The 19198-nt window shown below is 37.6% G+C and overlaps 1 protein-coding gene across 5 annotated transcripts in view; it reads left to right on the forward strand.

Moving 5' to 3' along the window:
• The window catches only part of DENND1B (DENN domain containing 1B), a 166643-nt gene that overhangs the window by 78376 nt on the left and 69069 nt on the right, over positions 1–19198 (forward strand). For 2 of the 5 annotated variants that reach the window (XM_055724383.1, XM_055724380.1), the window contains 5 exons: positions 2214–2283; positions 4137–4217; positions 6939–6998; positions 8817–8870; positions 12002–12112. In XM_055724383.1, coding sequence (XP_055580358.1) covers positions 2214–2283; positions 4137–4217; positions 6939–6998; positions 8817–8870; positions 12002–12112 — 376 coding nt within the window. The remainder of the gene's footprint in view (positions 1–2213; positions 2284–4136; positions 4218–6938; positions 6999–8816; positions 8871–12001; positions 12113–19198) is intronic. The other 3 variants (XM_055724382.1, XM_055724381.1, XM_055724385.1) reach the window with 3 other exon arrangements.

Here is a 19198-nt window from a genome sequence, read left to right on the forward strand (position 1 = left end):
CATTTATTTTTACAGAATGCTAATCAAATGTTCATTATGAAAAATGAATGATTAGATAATTTTTAGAGTATTCTACAGCAAAATATGCTGGGGTGATGTACACTATTAATGCAGAGGTGTTAACAAAAGACTGGAAAACTTTTAGATCATCTAACCCATTTGCATGTCTAGTGTTGTAAAAATACTTTGTGATTTATACCTACCTTGTACCTTGGCTTGCGCAGGACGCTGGAACCTGCCGTAGACGAGGCTGGTAAAACTGTCCAGTAGCTCTGACTTTTGCAGGTACTCTTGACTGCTGTGGTGAAAATTTTTGTTTGCCTCTCTATGCTGCGTTTCAGCGACATGTAAAACCAGGTTAACGTGATTACAGAAGAGAATAGAATGGGAGTGCCAGGTGGAACAGGACTCAGGGATCAGGTCTTTTAGCTGCTGTATGATGGGTGCTGTATGAGGGCATGCAGTGTTCATGCCTGTAAGCAGGGAGTGGCCTTACAGGTGCAATGAAGTAAAGTTTATGATTATATAAGAATATATTGGAAAGCAAATGCAATAACGTCACACCTTTACTGTCAACGAGAGCAAGCATTAAGAAGTTTATGTAGGTTTGATTAATAGCCAGTGTGCTGTATGATCAATTGTGATAAAGATTTTAATACAGTGGCTTTAAAAGAAATCATTGCCTCTGTGTCTTTTTGGCTTGGCAGGTGTAAATTCATGTGCTTTTTTAGTTGTATGTGGGGGTTTTTTTTGTTTGTTTTTTTTTTTTTAAGCAGCAGGCAAGCATTTATAAGGATGGCAAAGATTGCTAGAAAATACATAACTATAACTATGTTCAGATTTCTGCTGCTCTCTTTTTTTCGCCCTGAGAATTTGGCACTGTTTCTAATGTCTTGCCAGCTGTGTACTGAGAACAGAGGTGTTACGAAGAAAACATAACCCTTCACTGGACTCCTTGCACACAACTAGATGTGGCTTCTCTTCAGCCATGGTTTTTCCCTAACAGATTTCCTTTTCCTATCAGGGAAAACATTTAGGTACTTCATACTGGTCTTTTTCAGTTGCAGTTAGCACGTTTCCGGAAATATAATAGATTTGAAATTTTAAGGTTTATCCACAGCACACACAAAAGCATTGAAAGTGTGTCTGTGGATTTTACTGCACTGAGTAACAAAGTGTGTAGTATTATTAATATGGGTATGAAATGTAATAAAAGCATTTCAGGCTTTATTTCCTTCCCAGCCCCCTTCTGATCTCAAGCAACTAATATTAACCATACCATTTTAGTAATGTTCTTTGTGATAAAATTCTAACAGATATGAGAAGGTGTGTAATTTTTAAATAAGGAGGAATTTATACTGGTACTGTTTAGTTTACCAGACCTGTAACATCTGTATTGTAGGCTTAAATAGTGATTATGGGAAGTTCTGTAGCAATCACTCACTGATGATGTCAGTGTTAAAGGTGACCAAAAAAAAAAGAAACTGATGTTCCGGTGTTTGAGTTTTTCTCATGGTCTTTATTTATGTCTTACTTATCTTAGGTTCTGTTTAACTCACTGAGAGTATTGCGTGCATATGGACTGCAGACTTGTTTTAGAAGTCTATTAAGTATTCATGTATTGATGTACTGTGTATTTACAATATTGGTGAATGCTCTCATTTTTTAGAAGTTAAATCTATCTATAGAGATTACTTTATAGGGAGAACAATATTCTTACATATAGTGTGACATCTATGCTATCGCATGGCATTGCACTACTTGTCAAATACGGGGGTCCTGATCTGCCCAGGTAAAATTGTCTGTTGTTCTCCAGGGAAGCAGCAGTTCTGGCAGTCCACCAGGTACAACAGGATGTAGAATTTTAAAATTGCAAATAACACAAATGCTGAAAGACATAACAAAAGTGGAAATGTGATTTAGCAATGTTTAAAATGATCTTTTGGTGCCTTTAAAATAATGGGAAGTGAAAGTAGTATGAGCTAATATACGCTTAATGGAACTTCAAACAGGTGTCCAGCATAAAGAAATGTAGCTTTGCTACTATCAGTGATGTACCATTACATTTGCAGGGAAAAGTTTTATATGCATTGTATTTATATGTAGAAATATTATGAAATATACAATTGAGATTAATTGTAGTGGTATTCTGTAAGCACTGGAAAAAAATACATTGAAATGTTACTAAAATTCTTTTTCCCCTCCTGTTTTAGTTACCTACCGTGGTTTGAGGTATATTACAAGCTCCTAAATACCCTGGCAGATTATTTGGCTAAAGAACAGGTAATTGTGTAAAATATTTTCCTTGAAATAATGGTCACCATTTGAAGTGCTGTAAATTGATTGTGTACTGTTTTAAAATTTAAAATTTTAGTGGAATTTAGAAGCAAGTTTTTACATTGATTTTCATATTGAAATTCAAAGAATCTGAACATACAGCTGCCTCTGTCACTTGAATCCCACATTAATCTTAAAAAGCTGCTGAGAATATACCTTTATAAAGTGTCAGTCTTAGGATAAACAAGTCCTGGGTGAAGTGTGAGCAAAGTGTCACATCACTGGAGATCTGTATGACGTATTGATTGTAAACTGTAGATCTCTGGAACTATCTGATTATCAGTTACAAACACTTTTTTTTCAGAACTGCATAAAATATGATGTACTGTTTCACCCTTCATATTAACTAAAAACTACCTCTCGTAATTCTGTCATCTCAACTACAAGACAAAATTACTTGCAGCATTTGGTGGAAAATCGTGATAGTTTAGTTTGCATATTCATGAGCAATTAGACATATTCTAGGATTACACAGGAAAGGAAATACTGGCATCTGTTTTTACTGAGAACATTAAAGCTATACCTTTCTGCTTTAACTATATTAGTATACTAGCTTCTAATTAAAAAAAAAAAAAGGAAAGCCATCAATAGTCAACCATATGCTGTAGACTGGAAAAGCTGACATTTCAAGAATATATGAACTATAGAATAAGCAGTTAGTGTCCATTATAGTAAATGGACTATAGAGAATGATGATATTTTATGTAAAAAGAAAATGCAGTCAGAAAGTTTGGTGTTAGCTGTGTTTAAACGAAGTGTGGAATACATTTAAGTCTTGTAATTGGTATAATGCGACTTTCGTTTTTGCCCTGACTTCACTATAGTAGTAAAAATTGTTACTAAGGTTGTATGTGGCAGAAGGAGGCTAGGGATTTTCTTCTGTGTTTTTTATCAGTGGTTCTGGCATTGCAGCTATTACTGCCACGAATTTAAGTTGCTGAGTTATACGTTTGTTGTCCTCTGTGCTGAAAAAACCTTTGATGGCTCAGAAAGTTTTTTGTTGCATTGCCTGGCCCCATGTCTGTTGCTGAGGATGCTGTTAGAGGGCATTGCTCCCTCCTGGCCCAGGAACCATTCATCTGACCAAGAGCTAGACCCAAAGTCTTGTTTACTAGTGTGAGATCCAGTGTCATCATCACTGTTGCAGGGAGACGGAAGCTCCCTGCAGACTCAGACATGTTTAAAAGCTGGCCCCCTCGTCACTGATATTTTTGGTTTTACTTTGACAACAAAAATAACTTTGTTTCCACAAACAAAACCCTAAACTGAATGAAAACTCTAAACCAAACTGCTTGTCTTTCCCAAGTAAATGTGTCTTTTAGAGATCAAGATGGGGGATCCTAGTTAAATCCGGTAGCTGCATGTACTTTTTAGTAAACCTTATTAACTGTTCTGTGTGCTCTGATGAATTATTTTTAATGTATACAATATAGCTGTGTAGCTGCATGTTTAGTAAAACTTAGCATAGACAAATATCATGGCTAAAAGTTTTGGGAAAATGATGTCCAAGATGCACAGACCAGCTAGACATGTTAACATGATTTTCAGTTGCAAATAATGCCATTCATGTAAGGAGTATATGGGGAGATATGTAAGAGAGAGACTTAACTTGCAGATACAGTAATTTTCTGATGTACAAAGCTGGCCTCAATTTAATATTTAAATACTTCATGGCAAATTGCAATTGCCTTTCTCATTAAATTATATATCTCTCTTTGTCAATATATAGTTTGATGTGTAGTAAATAGCAATTAGTTTTTATATAATAATTAACTACCTTTAAAAAATATTCCCTGTAGGAAAATGACTCAAATGATTTGTTAAAATCATTGTATAGCCATCCTGTGCCAAAGGCGAACGCTTTAGTCAGTTTAAGTGTGGTAAGTATTCTCTGTTTAACTCCTATTACTGACTATAAAATAGTAGGTCAGGCTGAAACAAAAATAAAACAAAACCAAAATCAAAGCAAAAAACCTTTGTAAAGAGTAAACTTATGTTGCTTCCCATCATTAACTGGCTTGGAGAACCCCCCCCTGCAGAATAGACTTTGTCTCTGTCTCATGTTCTCTTAAAGTAATAAAGAAGTAGAAATTTGACTTTTGCTGTATGGATGAAAAAGTAAACTGCAGTGGGATCTGGCAGTGCTAGAACTACTTTTTTGTTTTTCCTGCCATTTCATGTAGATAATTTCAGTTTCTCCTGCTGTGAATCAGGAGACACTAACTCTGTTTTATTGCCTCTTATGTCTGAGTAGGTAGACTTGCAGGATTGGGCAAAAGTCTGTGTAAGCTGGCTTCTTTCCCGTCTTCCTAGTTTTGCTTGATCACGTAAAAATGCTGTAGGAAAGGTGGTAGGAGAAGTGTACTGTTACGTGAAACTAGGGGACAGAACATGTCTATGCCTACCTTGCTTTTCTGCTCTGACTTTTCATGGTGTGGGGCTGGACATGGAGAGCCTGGCAAGGAGATGTTACCTCAGAAGCATCAATAAGTGAGCCCGTCACTGTTACGGTTCCTGAAGTTTTCAACAGAAACAGCATATGGATGCATGTTCAAATACATTTGTAAAGCCTGCATGAAATGTAAAGCCAACACAGAGCCTCTGCTGTCTCCAAGACATTGTTTGTGTTCACAGCATCTATGCAATTACTGCATGCATAAGTAACTGTGCACAGATAACTGTTTCTTGATGGAACTGTCAGAGTTTGCAGGGCACAGAAAAAAGGGGTTTTGTAAAGGTTTCCCTTATGTGCATACAGAAAATCGTTACATTATTTATCTTGACCTTAATTGTGTCATTTCACGTTACATTTAACTTGTTTATTTTAGAATTGAGCCCAATACTTTGAGTAAAGCAAGCACAGACTCTAGGAAATCCTTTGGCCCTATTACAAAGGCATACAGAAATGGAGAGTCTACCATATCTGTTGCAGAACTCGCCCTTCCTGCTTAACATAACGCTGCCTTTATTTTATTTTAATTTGCCATATTTCACATTCCCTCCCTTGTCATGCTTTTTTCACTAGGCTATAAAGGCCTAATATTTCCCCCGCTACAACCGTGCTAATCCACTGTATTTTGAAGTCCTTCCAGTCTTGTGTGTTGTTTTTCACCAGAACAACGTACTGCTTTTTGAGGCTGCATTTAGAATAGTTTCTGTTGCTGTTTTTTCTTTCTGTTGTCTGTGTAATATTTTCAGGTTATTTTTCAGTTCATAGTACCTTTGCCAAGAATACTTCTGTATATCAAAATATATTTTGCTATTTTTAATTGCAGAATTTTAACCAATTCTAATATGGCAACCTTAAAATGTTTTACGTTGTTGTTTAAAAATCCTACTGTATTTCAGAGTGACACAGAGAAGTTTTAAAGATATTTTTACTTGCATTTCTTTCGAAGTGTTACTGCTTGTTGCTGTCAGTGTTGCAGTTCATCTTGCATAGAACTTGCCTGCCTCAAAATGAACGTTGTGATGAACCTGGAAATGGATGTTGTGGTGAATACAACTGGCAACGCTGGGATGACAAATTGCTTGCAATAAAGTTGATGCCTCCTGGTTTTATTGCAATATTATCTGACTTTTTTGAAATTATTTTTTTTTCTCATGTCTTGTTCCCAGTAGCTTGTTACATCAAAGATTTTTGTAATCTTTTTAGCTGAACAGTGATTATCTAAATGCAGGCCTCTTACCAAATGCCTGGCTGCAGGCACAGTAGAGCAAATACTGGTTTCAGACAGGGCAGAGCAGGAAGGAATATGTTAGCCTGAATCAGAATGTTTGTCGGATCTGCAAGTATCTCTGTTTTTGTAATGCTCAGTGCTGCAGGGAGCAGGGAAATGTTTATGGCCACTTCCAGCTCTAACTTTGTGTGCCTAGTCTTTTATATTGATGTTCCTTTCTTGCTTCTTGTATATTGTAAATAAGCTAGACTGGAACCCTCAGTAGTAATAGACTTAAAAAGAAGTTACAGTGAAAAATAATTGTAGAAATGCCATGATGGGGTGGCTTTTCATTGTGGCAGGGTAAGTTGAGTTCAGATTTCATGATGCAGAATTAAAAAGGTCCCTCCACCCACTTACTCAGGTATGCTGTAGGGTAGGGCTTATAGACCCTGAAGCAGGGTCTAGTTGGCACCACAATGGAACTTAGTATTGCATGTATATAATCATGCATAAATTACACCCAGTATGTGGTGTGTCCCAGTAATCATTGGTCAGGAGGACACCAAATTGCCTTGCTCTAGTTAGGATCCAAGTTCTACTCTCACCTATTGGTTCCAGCAGCTGAAATTTGAGGGGTGATCATTTGTTCTCTGAAATTTGAGCTTAAATATAGTTTGGGTCACTTTTATTTTACTCATAGAGGGCTAAAAATTTATTTTTCTTTTTTTATTCCTTCTTTTTTTTTCTTTCTTTTTTTCTGTTGGAAAGCCTAGCTAAGTTAAGTTTGAGTTCAAATGGGGGAGGATTACAAAGAATAAAATGGGTTTTTTTCAGCCAGTATTTAAAACAAGGAATATTACAAGCATTAGAGTCAGCTTTGGCCTTTTTGTTGGAAAACTAAAAAGTCAATTGTTCAATCTTTCTCTCATCTTGCCTAAGAGCCAAGAGATGATTATTGCAAGTGAGCAAGTTTTGAAAAAACAGCCTTGTCTTGTATCGGTGAGTTCAAAAGGCACAGAGTATCCAAAGCCTGTTGTAATTAAAGAAATAATTACTTGCTATAGGATATCTCTTTTGATTTCAGGCTTATTTATACCTGTCCTTTGGGAAATTCTTCTGCTGTCTTTAGCCTAAAAGAGCAGTCTAACAGTAATATACCTATTCTGTTTAAATCAATCTGACTTCAGAGCTTTGTGTTTGTGCGTCATAATCCTTTCCTAAAAACCGCAACCAAAATCAACCCCTTTAAAATGATGAACAAAACTTGTGTTTTCTGGTGTCGTTTTTGGAGAAAACTTCATACAGGGCAGCACCTGGTAATTTAGTATTTCTTCTAAGGTCATACATCTTCCTAAGGGAGTTCACAAAGATGTGCAAGGACTCCATACCACATGATTTTTGCTGCTTTATGACTCTTAATGACTGCAGTAATGGGTCTTTGCTTCTCATAGTTCTGACTTCCTTTTCTGTTTAACGAGTGAAATATTATTACTTTGTTAATTATAAATAATTACTTCTCCAAGTTATTAACTTCATTACTCAGAAATCTTTTGATAAATATTCTGTGACCTTATTACATATAGGAAATAATTTTCTGTTCTCACTATACTTCTGAAGGATGTAGGCATTTCATTAGTCTGAATATTGTCCTGTTCTTGACTAGAGAAAAATTCTTAACTTTTTTCTCTGTTGATGCAAGACAATAATCTGAGGTATTTATTGTGCGAGTGCTATGACGTTTATGGGATGCCTTTTTTAAGCCAATTTTTTTTCTTAAATTTTTAACTATTGTGATATGACCTGATTTGTGGGGAAAATTTTCTATTAAATGTATCAAGCTGGTTTAATAAGTCTCCTACACAGAGTTAATAGTATTAATGAATGTATTTTTTTTGTTGTTGAACACAAGACACATTCAATATCTTACAGACTTCCTTTTTGCATTGGTGTATCTTTTTCAAGTTTAATTTGAAAATAAACTGTGTCTTTGTGGTATTAATTATAATTTTAAAATATACTATAAAAACAAAGTCTATGAAAAATGTCAGAAATCCATTAAGAAGAAATAAAATCTAAGAAGTCATTAATTATCAAATTTACTTAGTATGCACTTAAGGTTTTCTGTCCTTTAAGATTTAGACTAATATGCAAAAATGCCTTAAAATTATTGAGTTAAGTCCATGCCTGATAACTATTAAAAGCATTGGATTAATGAGAATAATTTATATTACATCTGGTTTTAGTTTAATCTATTTTATATTTACATCCTAGATGGCCTCAAACTAAGATGCATAAAATTGTTCATGTATTTCATAAATGATAGCGGAATCTCAGGCTGTCAGACCTTGCATTTCTGTTAGCACATTTTTGATTCAAAGATGTTTGGAAAGGGAAGAGAATGCCTATCAAGTAATAATATTTCTATTCTAATTAATTTTCTCATGTGAATGATTTTTCCTTTTCCATTCTAAATTTACATTTTGTTCTTTAACATTTTTTTTGTTGTTGTAATTTTTTAAATCAATGCTACTTTCAGGCTCGTGACAGCATTTAAAGCTGGCTTAATTTCAGCGTTACTTCAGAACTGCAGCCCAGCGTTTTTTTCCCCCTTGGTTTGTGTGCTGTGCTTGAACCAGAGCTTGTCATTTCATGTTGTGATCTGCTTAATTCTTTGTCTAGTAGTGATAAGAATGCTATTGAAAAATGGCTATTTGTTTTAAGAAAGATGGGGTTGGAAATCCTAAATGCTGGATTTTTTAAAAAAGAGTTTTTGGTTTCTGTGTACATAAATTATTAATTATTTTTCCCATCGATTAGCACTCGTATTTCATTACTCCTGATATAACTGGATTGCCAACGATCCCTGAAAGCGTAAGTATGCAGTTTCTTTTTTAAATATTTAGTAAAGTATCAACATCATTCTGTGGGTACAGCTGAACTCTGCTTTTGTCAATAGGAGATGTTTTTTTTCCAAGGCTGTTTTTAGAATATGATTGATATCTATTATTACAACCTTTAGCTACTGTTGCATTCATCGTTTACACATTTTAAAGCATTAACAAGGCATGTTTGACCACTGCTGTATCCACCCTTTGTTCATAATTACTTGTCTTGTTTGCCTTTATTTGGATTATTTATGTAAAATGTGTTCTACTTCTGCACCTCGTGTGATTTGAATACCTGCCCTTTCAACACTGCATTGTTGAGCTGCAAGTTTGGCTATCAAGACACGTAGTTATTTTTGGTGTACGAAGGCATTTTCAGGCTTTTTGAGAACACGCTGTGCCTGCCTGTGCTCGGGTGTTAACCATGCACCAGGAATGGGGGCTATTTTTTTTTTTTTTAGTGAAGCCTTGCTTTCTGTAGATGCTGAATCTTTGAAGGTGCTGTGGGTAGACTGTGAGTGTGAAGTCTCCGATCATGCTCTCTATGATGTGTTTAGCTGGGTAAGATCCAGTGTAAGAGCTTCAAGACTTTCAGCTTTTCATCCCTGCATTTCAGCCTGGAGTTGAATACGGGTGTAGGGACGTGCTTTTTTGCACTTTCGCGTAGTACAGTCTGTCTGGAAGTGACGCTGGGCGAGGGTTCCCGCAGTACAGAAGTCCGGCGGTGCCACAGAAGGGCTTGTGGGCAGCTGTGGCGGTGCCTGTGCTGGAGGCGTGATAGAAGCGCGGTGCCTGTCTTCTGCGGCCTGGCGGCCCGCTGCTGTCCTCTGTGCCGCTCCAAGGGCAGGCTGTGGCTTCCACCGCGGGGTGGGCGAGGAGGGACGTGGAGCTGGGGCAGCCTTCCGTGGGGGAAGGGAGCCTGGGCCAGGGGCCAGAGATGGCACAGCCTTGTCGCAACCCAGAAAACTGTGGGAAGTTGCTGGACAGAGGAGTAAGAGAGAGCACTCTGTTGCAAGGGCTCTTTGGGCAGGATGGGGCTTAGTTTTAAAAAGTTTATTTTCATCTGTTTTACCCTGTGGGTTGAATTCCTCTATTTTAAAGAATTCCGTTCTTCTAGCTAATTATTTGGGGTTCTAATGAAACATAGCTTTGGAGGTTAGAAGGTGTGTTGTGCTCAATTTGAAGAAAATGGGGGAAGCTTCAATCTGGGTCTCTAGCTGATGGAGGGTCTTGCGGTAGTGCTGCTGTGGTTTTATTTTTCTGATTCTGTGGGAGAAAGGAAAACTAAATTATAAGGTGCCTTTCTAGAATTATTTTTTACTTCATTTATAAAACTCCCATCCTTCCAGTATGACTCAAAATAGTATGGTACTCGTGGAGAATTAGAACATGCAGGGAGTGAAGAGGTGGAGTAATTAAGGTAAATTAGCAATAAAAAGAATTTTCTCATTCTTTGCTGTAAGATTCACATATTTCAGGGACAATAACTTTTCTGATGTAATGCAGAAATAACTGTGTCTCCCAAAGATATGTTGGTCTGTGCACGATTACACACTTTGGACCACAGCATTTGCAGCACAGAATCGGCATACCTCTCTCAACTGCAGTGTTAGAGGGTGTCCGAGATAAATTGGACTCAAATTATGATGGTGCTTCAACCTTTGACAACCGGTTAAAAATAGCACTTGGAAGACCAGAATTTCTTTCTAAACAGAGTGTTTGTAGCCTTAAAGCTCTTGATTTTATCTCTTCAAAAGTTTTATGTGTTATGGGCCAAGAATAACTTTATACTCTGTGTCTTCAAATTAATAAATCCATGAAACTGGATTGCCATGGGATCTTTGTTTGCCTTTCAATATTTTTTTAGTCAATATTGCAATATATCCAAAAAAGAGGTCAGCCTTCAGATCATCGTCACTTCAAAGCTAGCTTTTCATATAGTGGAGTCCGTAAGGAGACAAACTAGCCGGTGGTGAGCAGTGCTGTGCCCCACGCTGTGCTCCCTGATCGCGGGGGGCCAGGAGCCCGAGGCCTGCAGTGTCCCGGCCCCTGCATGGGGGTGCCGGAAGTCAGGGGGTCACCCCGCGCTGAAGCCTTGACCACTGGGCTTGCCCTTGCTGTTTTTTCAGGGGTGCCGTGTTTTGGCCACATCCACTGCTGAGGTTTCTGTCCTTGGCTTGGGGTGTATAAATGCTAGACCTCCTCCATTAACGTTCAGTAATACCTTGTTCCTGACAAGAGAGAAGTAAGACTTCTGGTTGCAGCTACGATAATGAATGTATGAAATTAAATGTTTTGTACATTGTGGGGTGTATTAGGTACATGGTCATACATATTCTCCAACATTTACAAAAAATTGCTGTTTCCCTAGGTGTTTTTGCTGGTAGCAAGGGAGAACCTCCTATCTACCTTCATCCCCCACTGCCTCTCTCTTTTCCCCCCACTTTTGTGTTGTCTGAAATATAAATAAAAGGTGTTGGTGATTTTGCTTTTCGTTAAACCCCGTGGTGGGGATGGCAGTGGGGCTCTAATAGAGGCAAAAAGTGTGGCTGTGGGAAGGACCCAGTACCTTCTACTGGTGCTGCTGGATGTTTGATGTCCTGGTGCATACAGCTCAAGCGAAAACTTGGTGTTTTTCAACAAGGTGGTTTGCTGTATTTGAAGTAGGGTAAAATGAATGTGTTGACTTTGGGAGAGCCTGGCAAAATAGCACAGTTTTATTATTGCAACTATGACCAAACAGTTATTGCGGTGGTGGAAGGTCTGTTCCTGGGTTGTAAGTAATGTTTACCTTAATAGCATATGGTGCTATTGATATAATACAGAATTTCAGATTTTTTTCAAATTTGTAAAAAAAAAAGGTCTAAATTCACAAGCATAATCAAATGAGTAAAGTATTAGTAACTTACACCAAAGTTAGATTTTCATTGGCTTTAAAACCCACCCATTATTTTTAAAGCATACAGATATTAATTAAAAGGGATTTCTTTCATAGGCATGGGTTGGTTTTTTTCTCCCCCACTTACTAATTGGACAAAAATTTTGTAAGCAATATATAAAATGTTCCACTTAGCTACTACTGTTGCTATATTGTTAACATCTTATTTATTTAAACAGAGAAACCTCACTGAATATTTTGTTGCTGTGGATGTGAACAACATGCTGCAACTTTATGCCAGTATGTTGCATGAGAGACGAATCATTATTACCTCTAGCAAACTAAGCACTGTAAGTACTTCACACATCTCCTTTTAAGTAGAATATATTGAACATTTCACAAAATGACCTGCAGACCTTTGTGGTTTTAGATATGTTCCATGTACTTAGAAGACAATATCTACATACTCTTCTGATATATGGTTTTAGTCTGGCTCTTGAAGTACAAAAGTCTGATTTATATAAGACCTACTCAGATACATTAAGTCAGGTTAATTATTTTTCTTATCAGGACATGAGAGTTCTTTAACTCTCCTGAGTTCATTTCTGTGCCTTCTAACCTAAAAAGAATTCTTAAGGGCTATTATAAGATCTTTATTATTCACTTGTGGCTTATTCCATTGGAGCTACTTGAAAGAAATCAAGGGTCCCTAATAATAGCTGCTATCCTAACCTGGTAATAGGTAGATTCGTCTTTGTTAGAGTGGTTTGGGAGTGCATACTGTAATAGCTCTGATTTGGAGCAGCTCTTCAGACTGATAATAATGTACAACTCAAAATAGCCTTTTTTTTTATTAACGGTTTTAGGCTACTGCCCACATCAAGATGTTCCCCGCTCCACTCCCCCCACCCCCCTCTTATGCCTGCTTAAACTACTTAATGAAAGAATGTTGTGTTTCATTTTGAAAGTATACCTAAATATTCAGATGTTGTTTTTTTTTTTACTCTTCACAGAATTTTAGGAATCTTTAAAATATTCTATATTTTGAAAATAGTTCCAAGACTAATTTTAAATTAGTACAAAACTTTCACTTTATAACCCACTTTATAACCAACAGAGTATTTTTGTTATGCAAAATCTTTAGCCTACTAAGCACAGTCATTGAAAAGACTTTTTTTAATAGTGTGGCATAAACGAGCTTGTTTAATATGCTTTCTGTGGTAGAAAAACAACTTCATGTTCCTGAACACTGCTAATTGTACTGCCAAATAAATGAACAGTTATTTTCAGCACATAGGTATAAGGTTGGATATAGCACTAAAAATCAGTATTTTCAAAAACGTGGAGCTGCCAGTTTCTAGTCCATACATGTGCATTTAAGGAGTGAGAATTTTTGGATTATAAATAGTGAATAAAACCCCTCTAAATTCTTTTGAGTCAAAAGTAAATTGAAGATGAAGAAGATTCAGAATCACCATAAAAGGCTGACAGGTTTTACAATTCTAGGTGGTAGTAGCAATTATAGAACTGCCTTATTTTTTGGGGTTTTATTTTGAAAGACCACATTGTTGGGTCCCTGAATCTGCAGTCACTGTTGCAGTAAGGGGAATGCACAAAGACAGCACTTACCCAGTGGTTTGCAGAATACGGAGCTAAGTCAGTCCATACTGACTGGAGAGTAAAGGCAACATGGGGTCATATAAGCAAAGGCCACATGAGCAACTGAAAACCAAAAAAATAAATAGTGAATGAATATAAACAATTTTCAAATTACTAGTCAATGATACATTTTTTTAACCACCAAAGATTTTTACTTTATCTTAGAGAGTTTCCATATTTTATTAAGACCACCCAGATGGGTGAAGAGAAGTCAAAGGAAAAGCCTTTTTTCTCTATTCAAAGAACCTGGCTTGGTGGAAGTTCACACGATGTAGCAAAAGTGTGGAATCAGGTGGGGGTTTTTTTCCCTTTTTCAGTTTGTCAGTCTGGGACTGAGCTTGCTGTAAAAAATACCCACCATTAAAGAACCTCAGCTCCAGTGATCCCCCAGTCAAACCTCTTTTGCTGCTCCAGTAGAAAGGAGACAAGAGTCATGACAGCAGCTCTGTGCCCATGGAAGATTCTTTCTGCAGGGTGGGCACATGTCCATTTGCTTGAGATGATTTGGAATCATACCTTCAGCCTACGTTTGGATCCTCTTAAGACTTGTTTTTGTTAGGCTGAACATCTCAGCTGATCTCTGTTGCTATAACATGACAAGAGAAGAGGAGCTATCAGAATCACACTGCACTGATCTAGACCAGATTCCAGGCTCTTTAGAACTAGTCATTACAGCAGAACAGGTATAATATGCTGGTTGTGAGAAACTTTTAACTTTTCTCAAAATTCAGCTGTTTATCCCAAGCCTTCTCATGAAGTAGTAGTCACCCTGATGGTGTCCTCGCTTGAAAATAATGAATATCACTCTCTTGGTCAAGGATAGGTAGCAATAGCAGTCATTTGTAGTGGCATTTGGATGCCCTGAAGAATGTCCCCAAGCTGTGAATGTAAACAGTAGATTGCAGGTCAAGCCCCAAAAGAGATAGCACATCGGTTTCACTTTCTTCTGATTATTTTTTTCAGTCTACTGGCATTACTGAAGTCATAGCTAAATGAAATTACTGCTGCATCATGTCACATCCACTGTTGATATAGGACTGGGTTAATTTTCACTTGCACTAGTGAGTTCTGATAAAACAGAAAAATAGGCCTGGCTTATCAGGAACTACAGTGAGATCTGCTACCTGCTAATCTCTTTCATAAACAGAAAGGACTGATGTGAGGCTTGCTTCTTTATGGAGTAATACAGTTTAGAAAGTAAATTAAACACTTCTCAGCATCTCCTCTAAGAATTTAACTGAATTGCCAAGAATGATTAAATGAGGTTTTGGCATAAGGTATTTCTTCTTTAAGATGTTGGATTGCTTACTATGAAACAAGTAAAACTGTGAAGTAAGTAAATGAAGTGTATTTGGACATTGACAGTTGCTAGCTTTGTGCTGTTTTACTATTGTTTACAAAACACAGCAGACTGGTGCTTTGTGTTGCAAAGGTCGTGTTTTAATATTCCTAAATTACACCTTGATACTTGAAAGATTATTTTTTTCAAAAATAGTGCTATCAAGTACAACTCTCTCTGTTAAGGGAGTTGTGCCTTATCTTTGGGGTTAACTGAATATCAAGTATTTATGTCAGTTCATGAGGACTGGGTTGTGATGTCACCTTAGAGTTATCAGCTCTGTTTCGGTTCACTATCTCAGGGTAGTGACTGATAACAAAAGGCAGGATTCAAGACCTTGGCTCACTTTCTCCTTGCCCTTCTTGTGGGAGGCCAGGAATGGAAAACTGCACTTATGTACAGGAATTCTTTGTCTAACATTTCTGCCCTATAATTTCATGCTTTTTTTATACTCAAGTAAAGGATCAGTCCTGTTATAGATAAAGGAGGGAAAAATGATGGTATATTTAAAAAGAAGGTTTACTCTGGAAGAAAAAAAAGGCAGAGAAAAGAAGGTTGCCTCATTTAAGCTTTTGAGTAGTGGTGTTTTTTTTCTTTTTTCTTTTTTTTTTTTTTATTAAAAAGAGAGATAAGTACCATTTTATCCTAAGGGTATGTTTCAGTAGTCAGTTTATATTTTATTTCAGCCAAGCAGGCTTTGTTTTACAGGCATCTTCTGATTTTTTCAATTGTTATGTATTCAGTGCATTTTTCTTTTAATTGATTTTTGGTGGTTTTACCCCTTTTAAAAACTCCTTTGGTGGAGACCTTTGTCTACTTGCCCTACCAATTACTACCAAGATATAAGTGGAAACTTCCCACCACTCCTTTCTGTCATAGCTTCTGGGTCATTATTTGCCCTAACTGTTGATTCTTTTATTAGCTTGACTTTCCAACCACTTAATAATGTGATTATCACCGACCTCACAGCTTGCTTCAGGCTTAGTGTTAGAGTGAGCTGGATTCAGCTAGCCTGAGGATTATGCTCTGTAAGATCTGTTTGTAGCAAAAATTACCATTTCTGGCTTTTGAACAGGAAACTGAAACAGAAACAAATTATATGGTTTTGGGTTAAATGGAAGGGTGAATGAAACAAAGGAATTTATCTATTCATGGAGCTGGCTGTTAGTTGTTTCACTTGTAGCTGTAAAAGGAAGACCTTTCCTAAATGTCATGCTGCATGTTCTTGCATAAGCACCGTTTTCTCACATGTCACCGCATCTGCATGTATTCTTATTAGAATAGAGCTGCGTGGAGCTGTATGAGCTTCAGTACAAATAATTTTGTAATTCAGTCTTTCTATAAATTATTAAGCTGCTGGGGATGGCTCTTCCAGGAAGACTGAACTACAGCATTGATTTTATGCATGCTGGAGGCAGGCCCTAGATGTTTCAGCCCCGAGTGCACCTGCTGTGGTAGTCTACCAGAACATCATACCACACTCTCATGTATTCAAAGCAAAGGAATAAATCATGATTTTACAACAGCGCATCAGTTGACTTATTGCTGTTTTGTGACCGGAGGTAGGAAGGATTGCTGTTTAAAGCCATGTCATCGGTTCTCAAGTCACTCAAGCATGAAAGCTTGTCATATGCCTCTGTAATTGTACCTCACCAGTCTTTCCCTAACTAGTCAGCTGGGGCTGTGCATTTTGTCTCAAACACCCGGCTGGCCAGTGTCTGACAGGAGCTTTCTCATCATCCTGTCAGTAATATGCTAACTAGAGTGTATCTTCTGCGGCCTACGCTGGCAGGTGGAAAGGATGCTACACTTTTAAAGCAAATGTCTAGACGTTATCTCCATTTTGACCAGTATTTGTTTCAGGTAATACAAGTCTGATGTGTCTCAGAGCACGGTGGTTACAAAGTTCTGCTTTGCACTGGCTGTAGGTTTCTTTAGTGATCCCTATAAAAACAACTGTATAAGTCAATAAAAGATACAGTTTTGGTTGGTTTTTTTTTGTCATGAAGGAGCACTGACTATACATTTAGACACAAAGACACATGTATGGAATCACTTCTGCTGTTGCTTAAATGCAAAGAGAGCTTTCTGCAGTTGCCCTCAGTCACCATAGTGAGTTGGACTGAGTGGTAGCTTCATGTTCCTTGTGTCGTTAGTCTTGTTCAGGTGTGGTGACACTATCCATGGTTACTCAGGCACTGGGAAGATGCAGAGACTCCTTGGAGAACATAATACCAGCTGCTAGAGAAAGCAAAACACTCCTTAACTCTAAACATGTCTTTGTGAATCGCTTTGCTCCTCCTGCATTCAACCCTAAATCCGAGATTCTTGAGTTTATTCCAAAATCCATATGCCCCAAGGCAGTAGTATCGTCAGCTGAGTCAGAAAACAACTGTGGTGGTTGTCTCTTTCTCTTCACTTAAATCTCTCTACAGTTTACATGTTGGAGATTCATGGATATGGTTAAAGAAACTGCCAAGCAGCGCTTTGTGACTAGGCTCGATTGCTGGGATGTGGTTTTGGAGCACAGTGCACGTTCGCGTGGAGCCTGGAAAGACAGAAAACTCCTCTTTCCTATTTTTGTCTTTCTGAGTTCAAAGCTGGCTATTTACGGGGCTACTTCCCAGATGCAAACTAAGGATCCAAGACAGTGGAACAATTGGCCTTCCATGTTGGAGAAAACAGTGGCACTGGGAGCTCTCATAGAGCCTAGCGATGCCCTCACATTGCCTTATGCTAGGGGTGATGCTCTGAATTCTGATTAAATGAACTATAGAGTCTAATTTATTTTAATTGGGCACTGTAGTGCAGTCAAAACTTAAAAATGTATTTATGAAGTGTGTGACAGATCCATTGTAAATAATACTATTCTAATAACAAAAAATTAGAGATTTAAAACTTAATTCATAGCTCAAATTCTTGTGATGTAGTACATAGTGGGTGGAAATGTGCAAGGGCTAAATTTAGTTCTTGGAAAGCAAGAAAGGGATGGGAATTTATCATTAACTTGCCAGGCAGAACAGATACTCTGCTGATACCCACTGAGTTACTGAAAGCATAATTAGAATTCATTTTGGAATATTAGGTCAATTAGACCATTTGATCTGGGAGTCGATGAGGAGTGGTGTTTAATATTTTTTTTAATAGTTCAGGTGTAAGCAGTCTAAGATAAACTGGTCAGAGGTGTTGGTTGTGGGTGCTGTTAAGATCCCATTGGGACACCTGTAGGGAGTGTACTTCTAGCAGTGAAGCTGTGGGATGTAAATAGGGCATTGAAATTATAGGTTATTGTGTTTAGGTTGTAGAGGTTATACAGCCAGACCTGGAAAGCTCTTCCAGTCTAGAAGTTTAGAATAGTTTTCCCATTAGCACAGGTTAATACTATGAGAAGTTTGTGAAAAGAAATTGAAATCTGTGGTCAGCAAATTATTAAAATCCTTTTTCCTTTAATGAGGGGACACACACACACACTAAAAAGTTGTGGATTGCTATTACCTGCCATCCATGTAAAACATGAAGATCTGTATTATGGGGTTTTATTAAAAAAAACCCCAAACCTAAACTGCAAACAAACAAAACCCCAAAACCATACTGTAAAAAAAAGCATGTAGACAGAAAGACAGATCTACAAGTTCATTTCAAAATTAAATTTTTCACTTATTAGCACTTCCAGGAAAAAGAACAAAGCCAAGATTAAGATAATCTGGGTCGAGAGCTCTTTCATTTTTCCAATCTGTATAATCTTTGGCAATTCAGTAAAACCTGATGGAACAAAATGCTGTGTAGAGCCAGTTCAGGCGCTGCTGTGGGCATATGCAATCTGAGAAGCCTTCAAGTACTGAGTCCTTTGTGGTTGGGCTGTATGAGAACTGAAAGTGAAAGAACCCATATTGTCTTGATCAGAACTGTCTCACTCCCTAAAATAAGTACCACTGAAGTAATTGGTGGTCGTGTGAAGCGTGAGATGTGAAGACGAGTTACTGAAGGGTGTGCAAGTGTAATACCAGCTGTCTGTTCTGGTGTGCCATTATGGCAAGAGTATCCCTTTTTTGTGCCCACTGAGGCTTGATCTCTCTTACCCCCCATCTAAAATTCACCCATGAAGAGATGAACTATAACATAGTCGGTGGTTATCTTTAGTCTTGTGCACGGTAAATAAGTTGTCTGTCAGCTATTCACAAGGAAGCTGTTCCCTGCTGCTTTTTAATTAGTGTATGGCAGAAGAACATACCATGGAGTTGCTCTGGGGGAGGAAATGTTAATAAAAATTGTTTTCCTGGAAACTCTCCTTTCAGAAGCAAGAAACATTTGCAGAACTCCCTTGTTTTATGGGAGGGTAGCTCTTCTTCCATGGAGACAGGTCATAAAATAAATGAGGGAGGAAAGGGGGAGTCAGGAGATGGTCAGAAAGAGGTACAAAAAGATGTATACATTTGTG

This window comes from Falco cherrug, chromosome 12 (genome assembly GCF_023634085.1).
Source record: "Falco cherrug isolate bFalChe1 chromosome 12, bFalChe1.pri, whole genome shotgun sequence".
Classification (NCBI taxonomy): domain Eukaryota; kingdom Metazoa; phylum Chordata; class Aves; order Falconiformes; family Falconidae; genus Falco; species Falco cherrug.